Source organism: Ovis aries, chromosome 4, assembly GCF_016772045.2.
Source record: "Ovis aries strain OAR_USU_Benz2616 breed Rambouillet chromosome 4, ARS-UI_Ramb_v3.0, whole genome shotgun sequence".
Classification (NCBI taxonomy): Eukaryota; Metazoa; Chordata; class Mammalia; order Artiodactyla; family Bovidae; genus Ovis; species Ovis aries.
In genome coordinates, this window is record NC_056057.1 from 14,401,842 (window position 1) to 14,421,563 (window position 19,722).

The 19,722-nt window shown below is 43.2% G+C and overlaps 1 protein-coding gene across 3 annotated transcripts in view; it reads right to left on the bottom strand.

The window, feature by feature from the left end:
• SLC25A13 (solute carrier family 25 member 13) overlaps window positions 1–19,722 on the bottom strand; it is a 230,810-nt gene that overhangs the window by 169,054 nt on the left and 42,034 nt on the right. For all 3 annotated transcript variants that reach the window (XM_012176365.5, XM_004007743.6, XM_060414491.1), the window contains exon 3: window positions 14,386–14,528. In XM_012176365.5, coding sequence (XP_012031755.1) covers window positions 14,386–14,528 — 143 coding nt within the window. The remainder of the gene's footprint in view (window positions 1–14,385; window positions 14,529–19,722) is intronic.

Below are 19,722 nucleotides of genomic sequence, written 5' to 3' on the forward strand. Positions count from 1 at the left end.
ATATTACTTCAAGAAAATTATACTGGACTTCCCTGGTGGCTCAGTGATAAAGAACCCATCTGCCAATGCAGGGGACAAGGGCTCGACCCCTGGTCTGGGAAGAGTCCACATGCCTCAGAGCAACTAAGTCTGTGTGCCACAACTACTGAGCCGTCCTCTAGGGCCCTCAAGTCTCAGCCACCAGGCCTGTGCCCCGCAGCTGTAAGCTTGTGTGCCTAGAGCCCAGGCTCCACAACGAGAGAGGCCGGTGCGGAAGCAGCCCAGGCACCAGACTAGGGAGCAGCCCACACAGACAGCCAAAGACCTGGCGCGACCAAAAACAAACAGCATTTTAAACAGCAAGCCCTGAGAAAAACCAAACTTAAAAAACTGCTTAAACTTTATGATTCTGCACCTAAGTTTGTGCGAATGAGCAGTAAGTACCTATTTTAAGGACTTGTTGCAAGGATTAAACAAGAAAAAGGGTGGAAATGATTAGCACCGGATCTGGAACCTTCTTTACTTTTTTCATCCTTCAACCATCTATGATAAAAACATCAGCAGAAAGCTCTGATCCCACAAAATATTTTTGCTTTAAAAGTTCTTCAAGGGACCTCCCAGTGGTCCAGTGGTGAAGACTCTGCGTTCCATACGTAGGTGCATGGGCCCCATCCCTGGTTGGGAAAGGTCCCACGGGACACATGGTGTGCCCCCTCCCACCAAAGTTCTTCAAGTAATAAGACTGCCCTTCCCCAGGTTTCCTTGCCTCTCTGCAAAGACCCCTGTCTCCCAGCAGGCGCAATCTGGAGCCCTCAGGACAATCTCATTGTACCCTTTATCCTGTGCCTGTGGACCTCCACCAGCAGCCCCAGACTCCCAGTTCACGCTTCTTCACCCACACCAAATCCCCACTGGGGCTCAGCTCTTCCCTATTCTGTCACCTCCCCATCTCCCAGAAACCCCCCAACTGCGCCCTCTAGAACTCACAGCCTGTGATGAGCACAAAGTCACCCTCAGTTGGGAAGGGAATCTCTTCCCAAGGAATCCTGTAAATATCCCTTCACCCATCCACTGTAACCAACACCTGGCTCCTCCCTGAGGTCCATGCCTCTGAGGCAGCGAGGAGCTTCCCTCTGCAGGCCTGGGTTGCACCCTGTTTATAAGCAGGGGAGGTGTACTTCTCTCTCCTACCATCCCCCAAGCCTTCCTTCCTAACCCCTTTTAAATACATCATCTGACTAGTGCACAGCACCTCTTCTTGTCTCTATCACCTAATAACCCCAGACTCGCACCTCCCCACCACGTTTTACCTCCTGCCTCCCTGATATGCTTGGCAACCTACTCCTACCTAATTCTCAATAATTTCAAACACCCAGGCCTCCCAATTAGTTGAACTTGCCTCTTCCGATGATCTTTTCTTCACTTACTCTCAGTCACTCAGTCCCATGGTCAGACTCCAGACTTCTGCCAGGACCAGTAACCGCAACACCTCCTTATTCTCAATTTGATGCGTCTCACATTTCGGCCACTATCTTCCAGTTTTCCTGCTCACTCTCTCCTATTCCCCAACGTCAACAATTGTCAGCCACACCGAAATCAACAATTCATTAAACCTACCCCCTTTCCTCACTGCTTCCCATTCCGAGTCCCTTGCCCCTTCATCCAGATTAAATCCACAGTGGATCATCATAATTACTCCCCTGCATGCCCCTCCCCTCCCTGCTGTATCTCCTACTCTGAGTTATTCAATGGCCAAGCCTGCAACTCTGGTTATAGCCAACACCTCTGGCTCCCTGCCTGCCTCTGTGCAGCCGAACTCAGAAGCCAGAAAACAAACAGCCACGCTAGGTGGTCTCACTTGTGAATTTCAAGACCACAAGCCCATGGGTGGATCCTCAAGTGAGTCCCATGCGGCAGTCAGGCTACATTTCCTTACACGTTCAGTTCTGAATAAATAGTTACTATTAATATATTCCCCTCTCTCCTCAAACTGTCAATACTTCATCTGCATCCTTCTTATCTACCTCCCAGAGAAAAACCAGGGAGATCAGAAGGAAACTTCCCCGAAATCCCACCACATCTACACAACACATCTGCCCCACTGTGGTACCTGACCTTCCACTTTTCTAGCTCAGCATTTTTCCCACTTTCAAGTCTCAGGAGCCCTTTGCGTGCTTTTGAATTACTGAGGATTCCAAAGGGCTTTTATTTATCTGTACCTATCGTATCTTGTACCTATCATATTTACTGTGTGAGAAATTAAAACAGATACATTTTTAAAATGTTAATTCTTGCAAAGTGAATAAACCTATTACATGGTAATAGAAATAACATTTATATGAAAAATAAATAAAACACAAAATGTAGTGAGAAAAAAGTAGTATTATGTCTTTGCAAATCTCTTAAATATCAGATTTCATGGAAGACAGCTGCATTCAAAATGCTGTAATATGTTGTTTGGGTTGAAGGATATGAAAGATTTCAGCTTTATACAGATTCATAGTTAGAAAAGGAAGAAGCATTTTAACAGCCTTTTTTTTTTTTAATTATTTTAAAATTTTTACAATGTTGTGTTGGTCCCTGCTACAACAAGTCAAATCAACCATAATTATACATCCATCCCCCTCCTTCTTGAGCCTCCCTCCCTCCCCCTCATCCCCCCTGCAGGTCATCACAGAGCACCAGACTGGGCTTCCTGTGTCAATAACACCTGTGGATATTCTGTGATATATCAAATCCCAACAAGGGGTAGTTTCTTAAAGATTAGTTGCAACATGAAATCTGAAACTGTGATCAATGACCTGTTCCCACTCTGTTACATTAAAACCCACAGGTCTGTCTGCACTTTGAATACAAGTTTGACTCAGGATTTTCTAACACCATGTACTGCCTAACAAGAAAAGCTATTTCCCTAAGTAACAAGAAAAGATGTTTCCCTAAGCTACGCAGATCTTCCAAATGTTGACACATTTCAATTGCTGCTAAGACGCTTCAGTCGTGTCTGACTCTGTGCGACCCCAAAGACGGCAGCCCACCAGGCTCCCCCGTCCCTGGGATTCTCCAGGCAAGAACACTGGAGTGGGTTGCCATTTCCTTCTCCAATGCATGAAAGTGAAAAGGGAAAGTGAAGTCACTCAGTTGTGTCTGACTCTTCACGACCCCATGGACTGCAGCCTACCAGGCTCCTCTGTCCATGGGATTTTCCAGGCAAGAGTGCTGGAGTGGGGTGCCATCGCCTTCTCCGACATATTTCATTACACTATGTTAAAAAACCACATGATTACGATCACCACTAGCTACATCAGAAAAGGCTTTAAGTATCAGAAGGCTGTCAGGTGAAAATTTTCTCTCAAAAAGTTTTCCTTTGGAAAAAAAAAAAAAAAATGACTAGCTCAGCAAGCACCTGAGTTGCTTCCCCTCTGACAACTGCTACAGGCCAGTGCCCAGCAGTCTTGACCCATGCTTCCCCCTCAGTTACTCGAATTTGTAAATGATACGTAGTAAAAGGTGAGATTTCATAGAAAGTCAGTACCTTTACTTCTTCAAAGGCATTCTGAAGCAAAACTGGCACTATCGTTACTGCCTTATTGGGAACTACTGGTGCTGAACAATACAATGACCACTCCTACTCTTGGGTCTGGTGTTGCTGCTGAGCTGCTGCTAACCAGCAGTTCTAGAATCTGGCTTTTAAAACCATCAGTTAAAGTACAGCACAACAAAAAAAAGGCAGACGATGTCTTAGCAACTTTATGTCAACAGTTCAGACTTCATGGACTCCTTATAAAGACCTCAGAGACCCCCAAGGGGTCTTTCCATGATAACTTTCCACGTTATCAGAAGAGGCCACGGCCCTCTCTGAATGTACCAGAATTTCCCCCCTTTTCTCTCTGACACTGTCAGTACTCCACTCACTGTATTCATTTCCATCAGCGTGCATTACGCTGTTCTCTACCCACTTTATAAAGACCCTCTCTTTCACCTACCTTCCCCCTCCAGCTATAGCCCCATTTCTCACCTTGCTGTGACAGCAAAACTCTGCAAAAGAGGGCCAGGCTTGGTAAGCAGAAGGGGGAAGAGGAGGAGGGCTAACTCTACATATGAATGAGGAGTGAAATCAGCACCTCGTCTTTAATCAATCCTTTCTGGAATTAAAAAGAAAAACAACCCAGGCACCTGACACTCCTAAAGGTTTGCTAATATACCTGCGACATAATACAAACCTTTTTAAGAATTCTTTCTAATTTACTCTGCGCAGACAGCGTCTAGCCACCACACTGCACGCACCACCACCCCCGTGACTTCAGACATCAAATATTAACACAAAGTGAGTAATGCAAAAAGAAAGGGGGTTAATCAGACACCTTGAGAGAAAGAAAAAATAACACTGATTCAACGAGAGCTGCTAATGAGGCTTTTTGTTTTGGTGGATTAATTTGGGAGTCTGATGACTAAGAAGAAAATTTAAGCTTCTCAGGTGACTGCTGTTGATTATTACCGTTTTTTTTTTTTCTTAATTAAAGAGATGCCTTTGCTTAATTCTACAGCTTATGAATTCCAGGTATTTATCTAAAATCTGTGTACACCTGAGTAGTGCAGACAACTATCCTCATTAGTAAATGGAAAGACCTCCTCTTATTGATTATGGATTCTATTTGACAGACAATGAACATTTCAGGCTGTGAACTGCTGTATGTTTAAATACATTACCCTAATACTCTTTAAGCATTGCCAATTGTCAACCTCATTAACTCTCAGCATGTGGCCAGGGCCTGGATTTCATCGCAACAGCCTCACAAAGTGAAAACAGGTATATAAAAATGATTTTATCATCAACAACATTATTATATCCTCCTTCACCTTGTGAAGTATCTAAAAGGCCTTTTTTCCCCCTTCTCCGAAGGATAAACAGCGAACGTGGGAAACACAGAGAACACAATTTATATAGCCACGTGTTTTAAAACACAAGATTTCCTTTTTTATCTTTTCTCCTTTGACACCCTTATTCCTCATGCCTCAAAATGGGAACTGTCCCAGGACTGACTGACTGTACTCTGAAGAAAAAAAGACTTATTTGTGGATGCCGACTATATTATCATTTTGTTTCAACAGAACAGGAGGCTAACAAGGTGTTATGCTGGACACGCCAGCTTGTCATGAGGAAATCAGGATTTCACTTTTCGGTATGGTTCAAATTTTTCATAGTTAAAATGTCCGAGGAGGGGGGAGAAAGGAAATCAGGATTTCTGACATTGCTGTTTTCAAAAGAAAAAGCCAACTTTTGTTCTCTCGTGGAGAACAAAGAGTCTCCACACCTCAGACAGAAAATACACAGTAAATTCATGCTTGACCCTAGCAACCCAGTTAGATACCAGTGCAGTCCAGTACCCACCCCACACTGACGGGGTCAGACCTGTATCGGCCGACAGCATCCTGAGCCCAAGAGCCAGGCAGCCCACACCTCCAGCTTCTTTGGGCGATGCTTTGTCTTCCCAAGTGACGCCAAGTAAACGCAATAGCATCTGCATTACCAGGATCTCCCCGGGCCCCTCTAATGAGACTTCAGTTCATAAACCACATCTAGAAACATGTTTGCCAAGCTTGAAGGGACACAAACACAATTTATTTTTCCCCTTGCTCTTAGGAGATAGCTAGGCGAACAATGTACTAAAACTGCAGGTTAAAAAGTTTCATTTTAAACAAAAACATAACAGAGACAACCAAACCAAAAAGACACACCAAAAATTATCCAAACACAACATCAAGGGGAAAATTCACATCATCCAGTCAAGGTAAGAGGACCTAAGTGGGAGGAGCTGAGAGACCCAACCTCTCCCCTTCTCTCCCTCCTCAGAGGCTCAGAAAACCCTTCGCACCTAGAGGCTCATTTGACAAAGAGCTTCCAGGCTTGTGCACCCTCAAGGAACCTCAAAAACCGATTAAATTCATCACTAAATCTATTAAAACAAGGGAATGCAGAGAAATCTAAACACAACAGGCAGTTAGAAGGGAAAGTGAGGACTAGTGAAATCAAAGAAGATTAATAGGGAAGATCGTGTTTACCGTGCAGGGCATGCCAACCCTCCAGCTCACAGGACCCTGTGATGGCTCGCCATTGGTCCTGTGACAAAGACCCCCAACCTTAATATCAAGTACAAGTTCCCACACAGTCTAGCGTGGCCCACCTCTCCCCGACCATGCCCTGCACTTGCCATGCTCTGGGCCTGCCAGCCTCAGCATTTCAGAATGTGACTTTGAAGCTGCTGTTGCCTCTGTCTCCAACGTTGTCCTCTGTCCCCAATGCCCGGCCCAGTAACCTTTCCAGTTCCCATGGCTCAAGAATCCTTCCTGATCTCCCCATCGGCATGAAGCCCCCAGGCCGTCTCCCACACCACCTCTCTGCAACATAACACCCATCACAACATCAATTCACATTTATTTGTGGTTCTGATGAACAGCTGTCTGTTCCACTAGTTAAGAAGCACCCAACGGACAAGCACTCCTTTTCCCCCCATTCACCATGGCATCCTGCACACACAGAACAGCGCCAGGCACAGAGATGAGGGTCTCAAACAGCTGCTAAATGACTGAGTGGACAGCCCTCCACAACAGGCTCACAGTGTGGAAGTCTGGCCAAGCCTCAGGAATCATTAAATTAGTGTCAAGAGGGCTCCAGGAGAATAAGATCCCTTTGCCAGAAAGCCTCTAAGTCCATGCAGCGCACAGGTGTTTAACTTCCATGCTGACGTCTCCCCAACCCTAAGCGTAGCTGAAGCCTGCAGGAATGGGCCATGCCTTCCAGAAAACAGTCCACAGCAGGGGTCTCTGCCCTGCCTGGAAAATGTCTGGACCTACGAAAAGCTACTACTGGAAAAAAAAAGCTGTTAGCACTTCTCTCGTGGCTCAGTGGTAGAGAATCCGCCTGCCAATGCAGAAGACATGGGTTTGATCCCGGCTCCAGGAAGATTCCCCCACGCCACAGAGCAACGAAGTCCATGCGCCACAGCTCCCTAGTCTGAGCTCTAGAGCCTGGGAGCTGCAACTACCAGAGCCCATGCACGTACACAGCCTGTGCTCCGCAACAAGAGAAAGCTCCGCAACTAAAGGCCCGTGCACTCTAACTAGAGAGCAGACCCCACTCGCTGCAACTGGAGAAAAGCCCATGCAGCAACAAAGGCCCAGCGCAGCCAAAAATAAATAACTTTTCAAGAAAACCTTTCCTCCTGTATTAGGCTGATGAGGCTCTGTTCCCTGAAAATTCTTTACAACCACACGCCTTGTAATTGGGAAAGGAGTACATCAACGCTGTATATTGTCACAGCTTATTTATATTGTATGCTAATTTAATTTACATGCAGAGTATATCATGCAAAATGCCAGGCTGGATGACTCACAAGCTGGAATCAAGATTGCCGGGACAAATATCAACAACCTCAGACATGGAGATGATATCACTCTAATGGCAGAAAGCAAAGAGGAACCAAAGAGCCTCTTGATGAAAGTGAAAGGAGAGAGTGAAAAAGTTGGCTTCAAATTCAACATACAAAAAATGAAGATCATGGCATCCAGTCCCATCACTTCATGGCAAATAGATGGGGAAACAATGAAAACAGTGACAGACTTTCTTTTCTTGGGCTCCAAAATCACTGCAGATGGTGATTACAGCCATGAAATTAAAAGACACTTTCTCCTTGGAAGAAAAGCTATGACAAACCTAGACAGCGTATTGAAAAGCAGAGACATTACTTTGCCGACAAAGGTCCATATAGTCAAAGCTATGGTTTTTCCAATGGTCATGTACCAAGGTGAGAGCTGGACCATAAAGAAGGCTGAGCACCAAAGAACTGACGCTTTCCAACTGTGGTGCTGGAGAAGACTCGAGAGTCCCTTGGACTGCAAGGGAACCAAACCAGTCAATACTAAAGGAAATCCTGAATATTCAGTGGAAGGACTGATGCCGAAGATCCAATACTTTGGCCACCTGATGCGGAGAGCCGACTCATTGGAAAAGACCCTGATGCTGGGAAAGATAGAAGGCAGGAGAAGAAGGGGACGACAGAAGATGAGATGGTTGGAAGGCATCACAGACTCAATGGACATGAGTCTGAGCAAACTCACAGACAGTGAAGGACAGAGAAGCCTGGCATGCTGCAGTTCATCGAGTTGCCGAGAGTCGGACACAACTTAGCGGCTGAACAACAATAAAACGCCTTCTAATCCCCCAAAGAAAATGGCTCTGTAAGGGGACTCATTTCCCAGGGCTGCTATATCAATGACCACAAAGGGGTGGCTTAGCACAGCAGGAATTCATCTCCATCACAGTCCTGGAGACCAGTTATCTGAAATCAAGGTGTCAGCAAAGCCATTCTCCATCCAAAGGGAGATTCCACAGGGAAGAACCACTCCTTGCCACCTCCATCTTCTGGTGGCCCCAGATGTCCCCTGGCTGTGACCCGATCACTCCACTCTCAGCCTCTGTGGTCACAATGCCACGTGCCTCTGCAAGTATTATATCATATCTCTCTCTGCCTCTCATGTGGCTGCTTATGATGGCATTTAAAGCACAGGTAATCCAGGGTCATCTCCTCAACAGCCCCAATTTAGCCACATCTGCAAAGACACTTTTCCCAAAACGTCACATTTCCAAACTCTGGGATCGCTATCTTGATATCTTCGGGGGCCATATGTCAGCTTCCAACAATGAGTAACCTAGGATTTGAACCAGATCTTCCATTTCCCACTACTCTTGGACTTTTGTAACAAGAAGGGGCAAAAATCTTAGTAGGTTTACCTAAGCTGAGCCAACCAATCGATGTGAAATGGAGGCCAGATATTGGGCTAGACACTGGAGGTGGTAAAATGTGCAGGGCCTGGCGCTTGGACTCAGGAGACCACGGCTAGAGGACCCATAATTAACTGAAAAGGAGTGTTTCACGTCTCCATGACGTCTGGACCACCACAGCTGTCATTGGTTTTAAATCCTAAAGTTGCCCATCTATAAACAGCTTTTGACATTTTAATAAAGTTGTGCACTAATATTCCCTCCGGTCAGTCAAGCCAGGCGCTCAGACCCCAGAGAATCAGGCTAGGGGAGCGGCACCCCCTTCAGCGCTCCCTGGCTGCCCTGGGTGTGCTGCGCTTCTGTGGGCCACCGTGTAGCTTCTGTCGTGTAATTCTTTCAAGGAATAGTACTTGATTTAGGAGGATGGTGTGTGACTGGTGAACCTGACAGATGCTATGATTCTAAAGAAAGGGAAAGGAACGGGGAATGCAGGCATCCACCACTTCACACTGAGAAGGGGCCTACAGCTAGACCATTTGTGAAGTGAATACTGTGGAGCCAGCTGCGGGCTGGGGTTAGGGTGAGGGAAAGCGGCACGGGCACATGTGAATGGATCTTGAACCCTGGTCCTTTGCTACAAGCTCAATCAGCTTAAATACCAGACAAGTTCTTGTTCAGTTCAGTCCTTTTGGAAAGAACTGTAACAATACATATCACAACTATAAAATATTCCTACCCTTAGACCCAGGAATCCCTCTGTTAAATCTAAGGAAGTGATTAAACAGATACCACATTAATGGCAGGAAGCAAAGGGGAACTAAAAGAGCCTCTTGATAAAGATGAAAGAGGAGAGTGAAAAAGCTTGCTTAAAACTCAGCATTCAAAAAACGGAGATCACGGCATCTGGTACCATCAACTTCATGGCAAATAGATGGGGAAAATGTGCAAACAGTGTCAGACTTCATTTTCCTGGGCTCCATAATCAACACAGATGGTGACTGCAGCCACAAGATTAAAAGACACCTGCTCCTTGGAAGAAAAGCTATGACAAACCTAGACGGTGTATTCAAAAGCAGAGATATCACTTTGCCAACAAAGGTCTGTATAGTCAAAGCTATGGTTTTTCCAGTAGTCATGTATGGATGTGAGAGTTGGACTATAAAGAAAGCTAAGCACTGAAGAATTGATGCTTCTGAACTACAGTGTTGGAGAGTCCCTTGGATAGCAAGGAGATCACCAGTCAATCCTAAAGGAAATCAACCATGAATAGTCATTGGAAGGACTGATGTTGAAGCTGAAGCTCCAATACTTTGGCCACCTGATGCGGAGAGCCGACTCATTGGAAAAGACCCTGATGCTGTGAAAGATTGAGAGCAAGAGGAGAAGGGGGAGACAGAGGATGAGATGGTTGGATGGCATCACTGACTCAATGGACATGAGTTTGAGCAAACTCCAGGAGATAGTGAAGGACAGGGAAGCCTGGCGTGCTGCAGTTCATGAAGTACCAAAGAGTCCAACATGACTTAGCAACTGAACAACAACAAATTAAACAGAAGGGGAAAATGCCATATACATGAATATATTCAGTCCAGTAGTATCGATTATAGAAAAGGAGAAACTGAAATAACTCTGTAAGGGCGTGATTTCATAAAGTATGGTCTATTAGTCTAATAGAAAATGATGAAGCTATCTAACACTGTTCATATGAACAGTATATGGAAATATGAAAACTAGTAAAGACAGAAAGATTATAAAAGAGAATTAAAACAAAAATGAATTCAAATTTTGGAAAATATTGATGCAGCATAAGTCATAGAATATACTGAAAAATTCAAAATACTGCGGCAAGCTGAGATGGTTATGGGTGGTTGTTTTCCCTATTGAAACTGAACTAGTCACTGTTAACACTGAAAAGGAAGAAAGGAGAAGAAAAGAAAAAATTAGTCATAGGGTAAAGGATTGAGACCATCGAAGATTTTCCTTGCCACAGTCAAATGCCAACATTTAAGATAATACAAAATCAGAAAGAAAATGTCAAGTCAAAGAGAACTGTGAGATGATGAGAGAAGAGGCCGCTCTGAACAGCAGAAAGGCCCAGGACTAGAGCCAGACAGGCCTGGGTACCTTTAGGCAGCAGATTGCTTGATCCCTTAGTTCTCATCTGGGAAACTAGGGAAAGAAAGCCAGGAATCTGTTATAAGCACATGAGAAAATACATGTTATATTACATTATATACAGAAAATGTATGTTACATTGTTGGCATGTAATGAATTTAAGGTTATATTTTTTGAAGAGTATATGTAAAAAGAAATAGGAAAAGCCAGTGTGTTAATAGGGGTGGGATGAAAAGGAAGCCAAGTACATTAGCAGATACTACAATCACATAAAATTAATGACTGTAAACACATTCATGTAACTAGGAATCAAAATGTTCCCCTAAAAAGATACAAACACAAAAGAAGGGAAATTCCTGTGAGGTTAAATTTAAATTGGAACTATCATTATGAACTTTTGATTTTTTTTTTGAAGTATATTTTCCCAGCTCTTTCCACTGAAATCTCAGGGAGGCAGAACAGTCCAGGAGCAATGAGTTCGTGCCCAGCTTCATGTCCCCAAGCACCAGTCCCAGCCAGGAGGAACCTCAGCCTTTCTTTGAGAAAAGATCTCCTGGACAAGGGCAGGACAAATCCAAAGCCAGCCGAGCACACCGTATTTACCAAAAGCAAGGAACACTCAAAGGCTGAGGGTCCAGGAGCCAGCTTGAAGGGACTCGCGCTGACCACATCGGGACAATCTGAGTAATTCAGAGAATTTAGTGATAGATTCTAATACATTGACTTCAGTGTAAATAAATCCATGAGTTTACACTGATACAAAAATTAACAGAGAAAGAAAAGGGCGTGGAGGGACGAAAGCTTTTCCTTACCAAAGAATTCTAGGCAATAAATGAGAAATAAAAAGTCAGAAAAATCACTGTTTTTTCAAACACCAATGTAATGCCTCATCCAGAAAAGGGTCACCATGGATGTAATGCCTGGTCCACAAAAGGGTCCCTATGGATGTAATAGCTGACCCAGAAAAGGGTCACCATGGATGCCTAAACTACTGGGTGAAAGGCTGCTGTGAAACAGGATATTCCCATCTTCTGAAAGTGCCTACTTCCTAATTACAAAACAAAAGTGGTTCTGTAGAATGGAAATATCTGGTGGACACCATCTGAACCAAGTGATCAAACTGAGTTATCATCAGTGCTGGGACAAGATAGTAGGATCTCTCCTAACCTGCACCCCAAAATTGATCGTGAATCCAAGTCATAAGGAAACAACCAGACAAGTCCAGAACGAGGAACTTTCCACAAAATAACTGGGCCTGGGTTGGAAGTCATGATAGAATAATAAAACAAGGATGTGTTGTTCTTTCTCCTGTTGACTGCAAGATACAGTACTATTTTATATATTAAAAAACGTATATATGTGTATATATGAATGCTAATTTTATTGCAGAAGTTTAGAGATGATAATGGTAGCATTTACGTTTGAGTCTGTTTTGGACAAATAAGCACTATGCTTTTCAAATGATTGGAAAATCAGTTTTATTTGCCTCTTTTTTTTTTTTTTTAACAGTGGCTTGATTTTTTTAAGTAAAAATATCACTCAACTTGATCAGCGGTTAAAAAAAAAAAAGGCAAGGGTCTGTTCTAGATTAGAAGATATACAGCAACTAAATATAATACAGGAAACCTGATTAGATGCTGGATTTGAAAAACAAAAGGCAATAGAGCATTTGAGGTTGGGGAGAGGTGAGTGGAGAGATCTAGCGTATTTAAAATTGACTGGATATTAAATATTTCACATGATTGCTAATCTACTGAATATTAGATATTTCACATGATTGTTAATCTTCCTAAGTATGATAATGGTTAAGAAGAATACTCTTATTCAAAGTTAAACACTGAAGTATCTTGATGTCTGCAATTTATAGTTAACTGGTCCAGCCAAAAGAGGAAATTATGTGTGTGATGTGTAAAAAGTATGTGTGTGTTAAAACAAATTTTAAAAAGGCACACAGGTTTTAAAAATGTTAACAATCAATCCAGATGAAGGGTATCTATTAGACATTCACTGAATTCCTTCCATTTTCTATAGCTTAAAAAAATTGTTACTCATGTAAGAATTAAAGATATTAAAATTTAAAAAATAAAAAACTAAAAAATAAAATAAAATAAAGCACAAAAAAAAGAAAAAGAAAAAAAAAATTGATCTTAAACATTGAGTCAGCTAATTCATACTGCATGTGAACTTGGTCACATTTCTTCCGCACCTTATAAGCACAGAAGATGTGGAAGCAATCCAATCTGCCTCCCCCGCAACCACCACCACCAAAATGTTTGCTAGAATAAAGCTATGTTCTGTGCAGCTGTTTAGCCTGAATGGACTAGTGTGAAATATATCTCCCCCTCTCTCCCTGCACCTCCACAGACAGGCCCTGTGAGGGAAGAAACAGCTGCTCCTAAATGATATTTTCCTCCAAAGCAAAGAATCCCACCTTGGGAGGGATTACACAAGTTGTGGAAAACACAAGTAGCCACCACTGGAACAGGGAAGGTATAATCTAGCAATCTGCCAGCCTATGACAGGAAGTATAATTGCCAATTTCCTCCCCACTTGCTTCCCATCTGCAAGACTTTTACTTTAGAGGGAGTTGCCTTCCTGCACGATGGAACAACAGATGTATAAGCAAGTAAGGAGAAGTACTGGGAAGACTGACAGCATTCACAGTACATCAGGGAGTTTTCTTTGGTTGTATCTCAAACCCATGCATATGAAAAAAACAAACACAAGACCAAAAGAGGACACTCAGAACAGAAGAACACCCCAGAAAGGCCAGTCACTAATCTATGAGAGGGGAGTGTGGCAAGTGGCGAGGGCAGACAGCTGGGTTCACTACAGTTTACACAGAAAAGGCTAGTTCTGACAGATTATATTTGGTTATTAGGAAATATTGGTGATATTTTGGAGCCCAAAATTCTGCACTTATGGTAAAAATCAACTGCATTCTTACACAACTTAAGAATGACTCACTTTTTAAAATGTAAACAGAAAATATTGGTAAAAGAAAAAAAAAAAGGCATTTTGCAAAGTGTCCTATTTAAGTTTAGGTGGTTCCATGTTTCTCTTCCCACTTGGGCAGAATGCCTTTCTTGGGGATTTGGAATCATTATTCTGTCTGTCAGATTTATAGCATTTAATCATATGGGACGTTTAAAAGTTCCTTGAGCAGAAAGATTATAGAAAAGTTAGGTTCACAGACTTATACATTTGTAATTTTTACAGTTGCCTTAAAACTTAAAATATACTACACACACTCAAGCGCATCTTCACACCACTCAACTACAATAGCTGTGAAATTATAAATAGTTGTTTAAACTATGTCAAGAAGTCCAGATATAGAATCCCCAACTGGGATAAGAACACTGAAGGAACTGTTCAGGGCACCATTTCTAAAATAATGCATTAACTGTAATAGGGAGAAAAAATGTAGGACATTGGCTTCCTAATCATTAAACAAACAGAAAGCTGTTTCAAACAAAACAAAAACTAAATGAGATAATCAAAAGCAAACATACCCATCTTTAGTCTGATCCACCACACCACTTAAAAGTTCCACAGTCTTCGGATTAGGCTGGCTTTCTCCAAAAATGTTCAAATATCGGGTGACGAAGTCATTGGGAGACATGAAAAATTCACCATTTTTTTCAATGCTTGCATACTGTTTAAAAAAAGAAAATATATTTTATTCTCAAATGTATATAATCAGATCAATACGTGAAAAAAGCTGAAAGTATTCAATGGATATAATACCTGATATGACAATATACTATTACAAGGACAATTATTTCCCATCACTCCAAGTAAAAAGCAAAAAGACATTGAGTTTGCCAAGTTTTATCTTTATACCAGAGGTTCTCAGCCTGACTGTCCAGCTTACAAACACCAAAGTCCCCAGTAGGCCATCTCCGTTATAATACCTGCCTTTCTTGGCTGAACTTCTCTAGCTCTGAGCAGCCTGTTTTCACTTTTCCCCACAGAGGGCAGAAGTAGAAACTGGTATCTACTTGGGACAGGCCAGGGATGCAGCTAAATATCCCCAATAAACAGGCAGTATGCCCACCCCCTACCCCCCAACCCAATTAGAGTCATCCAGACCAAATGTCAATCGTGCTGAGGGTGAGAAACCCATGTTGACAGAAATTTGGAAAGACAAACTATATCTTGTTCTTTAGCAAAGACATACAGTTTTCTTAAAAAAAAAAAAAAGTATTATGAAATCATGAATGAAAACAACCTCATTCTTTTGCCCCTTTTCCTGTTTTGAAAGCATCAGTGATGGAAAAGAAGAAAAGGAATGTCAAAGAGGAGAAACTAGAGAGCAAATTGTTAACAGCAAGGCTTCTGTAAGACTTCATGGAAGACGGTAAGAAACGCTGCTATGAATGCATAGAAGCGTGGAGCACAGTGTTAGGTGTTTACATTCAATATCCCATTAGTATTACGCAACCGCTCTACAAAGTAGGTGTTCACATCCACATTTTAGAGATGCAGTGGCTAAATCTTGAATGGTAAACTAATTCACCCACATAGGCAGGGGTAGAAACAATATTGAAATCCAAGTACACCTGACTTCAAGGTCTTCATTCTGCTTTTACTCCAGAGCTAACTAAAAATTACATCTTTTTTTTTCACTTGAGCCAAAGAAGAAATTCGGCCCCTATTTTTAAAAAGACCTTAACCATTAAGGCTAAGCCCCGAAGACTTGATGCTTTTGAACTGCGGTATTGGAGAAGACTCTTGAGAGTCCCTTGGACTGCAAGGAGATCAAACCAGTCAGTCTTAAATGAAATCAGTCCTGAATATTCATTGGAAGGACTGATGCTGAAGCTCCAATATTTTGGGCACCTAATGTGAAGAGCTGACTCATCAGAAAAGACCCTGATGCTGGAAAAGATTGAGGGCAGGAGAAGGGGGTAACAGAGGATGAGATGGTTGGACGGCATCATGGACTCAATGGACATGAGTTTGAGCAAGTTCCAGGAGATGGTGAAGGACAGGGAAGCCAGGTGTGCTGCAGTCCATGGGGTCACAAAGAGTTGGAAATGACTGAGCGACTGAACAACAAAATTTAAAAAAAAGAACTTGTGTCCTTTATTCCTTTACTATGTACGTTTGGATCGTCCTTCTGCGTTAAGTCGTTACAGCGAATAAAGGAAGAGCTATCAGTTCCTTTCCACCTGAAAATGGGAACAAAGGGTATCATGAAAGAGGAAAATGTGCATTTATTTCAGTTCCATCTTCTCAAAATGCCTAACGTAGTAAGTCCTAAAGAGATATTGATTGGTGAATAAACAATGAGAGAGTTCCTGGAAAAATAAAAATAAAAAAGAAATGCTGCTATGGTTAATGTCCTCTCCATTCCAGAAGAGAGTGAGTGAGTGAGAACAAGGCAGTGTGCGATGCTTTTTCACAGCCTTCCCCCCGTTCACAACATGGAACCTGCACATTACTGTTCTGTAGAGGTGGGGGGCTGTGAGAAATGCTGAGGAACAACTTGGGGTCACACAGATACTTACAGAGCAGGAGAGGGGCTCTTGATCTTTGGGATCAAACAGTGTTTTGTGGTGGGGAGATGGGGACCTCAAGCTACAAGAAGAACAGGACTAGCTGGGTGGCAGAAGCCGCCGTGATGGGGGAGCACGGTGAACAGGGGTGCAATGACAGTCAGACCCAATTAAAACTGCTTTTGCAAGTCACGTGTGGGCTTCCCGGAGACGCAGACATAGAGAACAGTCACAGGATGGACACAGAGAACCCCATGAACAGTGGAGAGAACCCCATGAACAGTGGAGAGAACAGACTTCTGGACAAAGAAGGGGACGGGCAGGGTGGAAGGAACTGAGAGAGTGGATTGCCGACATACACATTACCATATGTAAACTCAGATGGCCAGTAGAAACGTGCTGGATGACGCAGGGAGCTCAAATCTGGTGCTCTGTGACAACCGAAAGGGAGGGGATGGGGTGGAAGGCAGGTTCAAGGGGGAGAGGACACACGTCTACCTATGGCTGATGCATGCTGACGTATGGTAAAAACCAATAAAATACTGCGAAGCAATTATCTTCCAATTAAAAATAAATACATTACAAATAAAGAATCTGCCTGCCTAACACTAACCCTAATTGGGTTCCATCCCTGCTTCAGGAAGAGCCCATCCGATGCGGGCAACTAAGTTTGTGCACCACGACTCTGGAGCCAGCGCTGCAGAGCCCGCGAGGCCCAGCTGCTGGGCCCAGGAGCATCAGCTACTGAAGCTCACACAGCTGCCGCCTGCGCTCCACAACAACAGGGGCCATCCGGTGAGAAGCCCCGGGCCCCAACCAGAGAGCAGCTTCTGCTCGCTGCAATGAAGACCCAGCACATCCATAAGTACATGAATAAATCTTAAAAAAAAAAAAAGTCACTTGTTCTTTCTACATTTTAGTCATTCCAAAGCAGGATCGGCTCTTGAGTAGATACTCAGCTACAGGCTTTGGAGTCTCTCAGGTCTGGGATGCAGGCAGCTCTGCTTCTGCCTCTAAAGGACCTCAGGTAAGTAACTAAAGCTTTCTGGGACTCTGGCTCCTCACCTGTAAAATGGGGATAAGGACACTACCTGCTCTTAAGGTGATGCTGGAAATAAATGAATGGTCACGAAATACACTAGGCACAATCCCATACACACAATAGGCATCTTATAAATAAAATGTTAAATAAAAACCAATAATCTAGCACATTTCTGTTCAGTCGCTCAGTCGTGTCCGACTCTTTGCGACCCCATGAACTGCAGCATGCCAGGCCTCCTTGTCCATCACCAACTCCTGGAGTCCCTCCAAACCCATGTCCATCGAGTCGGTGATTCCATCCAACCATCTCATCCTCTGTTGTTCCGTTCTCCTCCTGCCCTCAGTCTTTCCCAGCATCAGGGTCTTTTCCAATGAGTCAACTCTTCGCATTAGGTGGCCAAAATATTGGAGTTTCAGCTTCCAGTGAACACCCAGGACTGATCTCCTTTAGGATGGACTGGTTGAATCTCCTTGCAGTCCAAGGGACTCTCAAGAGTCTTCTCCAAGACCACAGTTCAAAAGCATCAATTCTTCATCGCTCAGCTTTCTTTACAATCCAACTCTCACATCCAAACATGACTACTGGAAAAACCAGAGCTTTGACGAGACGGACCTTTGATGGCAAAGTAATATCTCTCTTTTTAACATGCGGTCTAGGTTGGTCATAACTTTCCTTCCAAGCAGTAAGCGACTGAACTGAACTGAAATGTGCTAGATTACTGGGTTTTATTTAACAATTTTTTGCACAGTACAAAAGAAAAGCTCAAAGATGGCCCAATAATCATACTATTCTTTAGTTCGTATTGAATTTGGCTTTTTGCAAACGTGGAAGAATTATAATTTATTTTCCTAACTGAGGCAAAACAGGACTGAAATATAAAGGAAATGTCACTGTTAATTACAGCAATCCTATGATTTAGAATTATACCTATGTTTGCTTATAGTAGTGAATAATTCACTTATTTAAAAACACAATTTAACTCTCCTCTCACCAGTAGACATTATTATTACTGGATTATCTCCAATTTTTCTTATTTTTTTTTTAAAGCTAAAGTAACCAGCTTTGCATATGACATCTGTCCAAATTCCTGGCAGTTTTCAAAGGCTAGACTCCCAGAGGAGAAAGTGTTGAGTCAAGGGAGAGGATCTTTAAGGCTCTTGATACTTATCACACTGCTCTCCAGAAAGGACTGTACCAATTATACTCCCAACCAACAGCATGAGAACATGCCCTTTCCCCCTTTGTCTATCATATTTGCTGCAAATAGCTTGATATTTTTATATAATTGAGTCTGTCGACTTTTATCTGCTTTATAATTTCTTCCACTACTTCTAAGTTTAGAAGCTATTATAATTCTTCATCACAAGACTATATACTCACCCACATTTTCTCTTAGCCTGTTTTGAATAGGTTTCGCTTTTCCCTTTAAGTTTCAATACATTATTGGTACTTTGTTTTCGATGTGGTTTGAAGTAAGGATCTTCCAACTTGAGTCTCTTCCACTTACTCTCTTGGTTGTCTCTCGGAAGGGAAGATCCCCTGGAGAAAGGAACGGCAACCCACTCCAGTGCTCTTGCCTGGAGAATCCCACAGACAGAGGAGCCTGGAAGGCTACAGTCCATGGGGCCATGAAGAGCCGGACACAACTGAGCAACTAAACAACTCTTGGCTGTCCTAGGAGCCCGCACATCAAATCATTCTCCCTTCCCTAAATGGATGCCATAGGCTAAATTATCATATGGTTGGGACCTCCCTGGTGGTCCAGTGGTTAAGAATCCACCTTGCAATGCAAGAGATGCAGGTTCGATCCCTGGTAGGGGAACTAAGATCCCATATGTCACACAGCAACTAAGCCAACATGTCACAACTAGAGAGCCTGTGCACCACAACAAAGGACATCCCGCATGATGCAACCAGCCCTACGCAGGCAGATACACAAATGCTCTCAAAAGTCAGCATATGGTCACAAGGGAATGGCTTGGCAAGGAAGTCCATCTCCTACACACTTCTGGTGGGCAATGCCTTCCTAAGTGAAGATGTACTCAGACCCAACTCCATGGGAGGAATGCCAGGATGAGCTGACAGCTCCTGTCTTCACCGCAGCGGGCAATGTTTCAGGACTAACCTTGGCAACTGACCCATCTGCTCTTGCAAGATTACTTGCACCTTAATTGCCATAACTAGAGGGAAAGCTCTGCCAGGACAGAATTTCTTTTCCCCTTTCTCACTGTTGCGTATCCTCGAGCTCTAGACTGTTCCCTGGTAGATAGGCAACATGTTCAATAAACATCTGACGAATGTGGAGT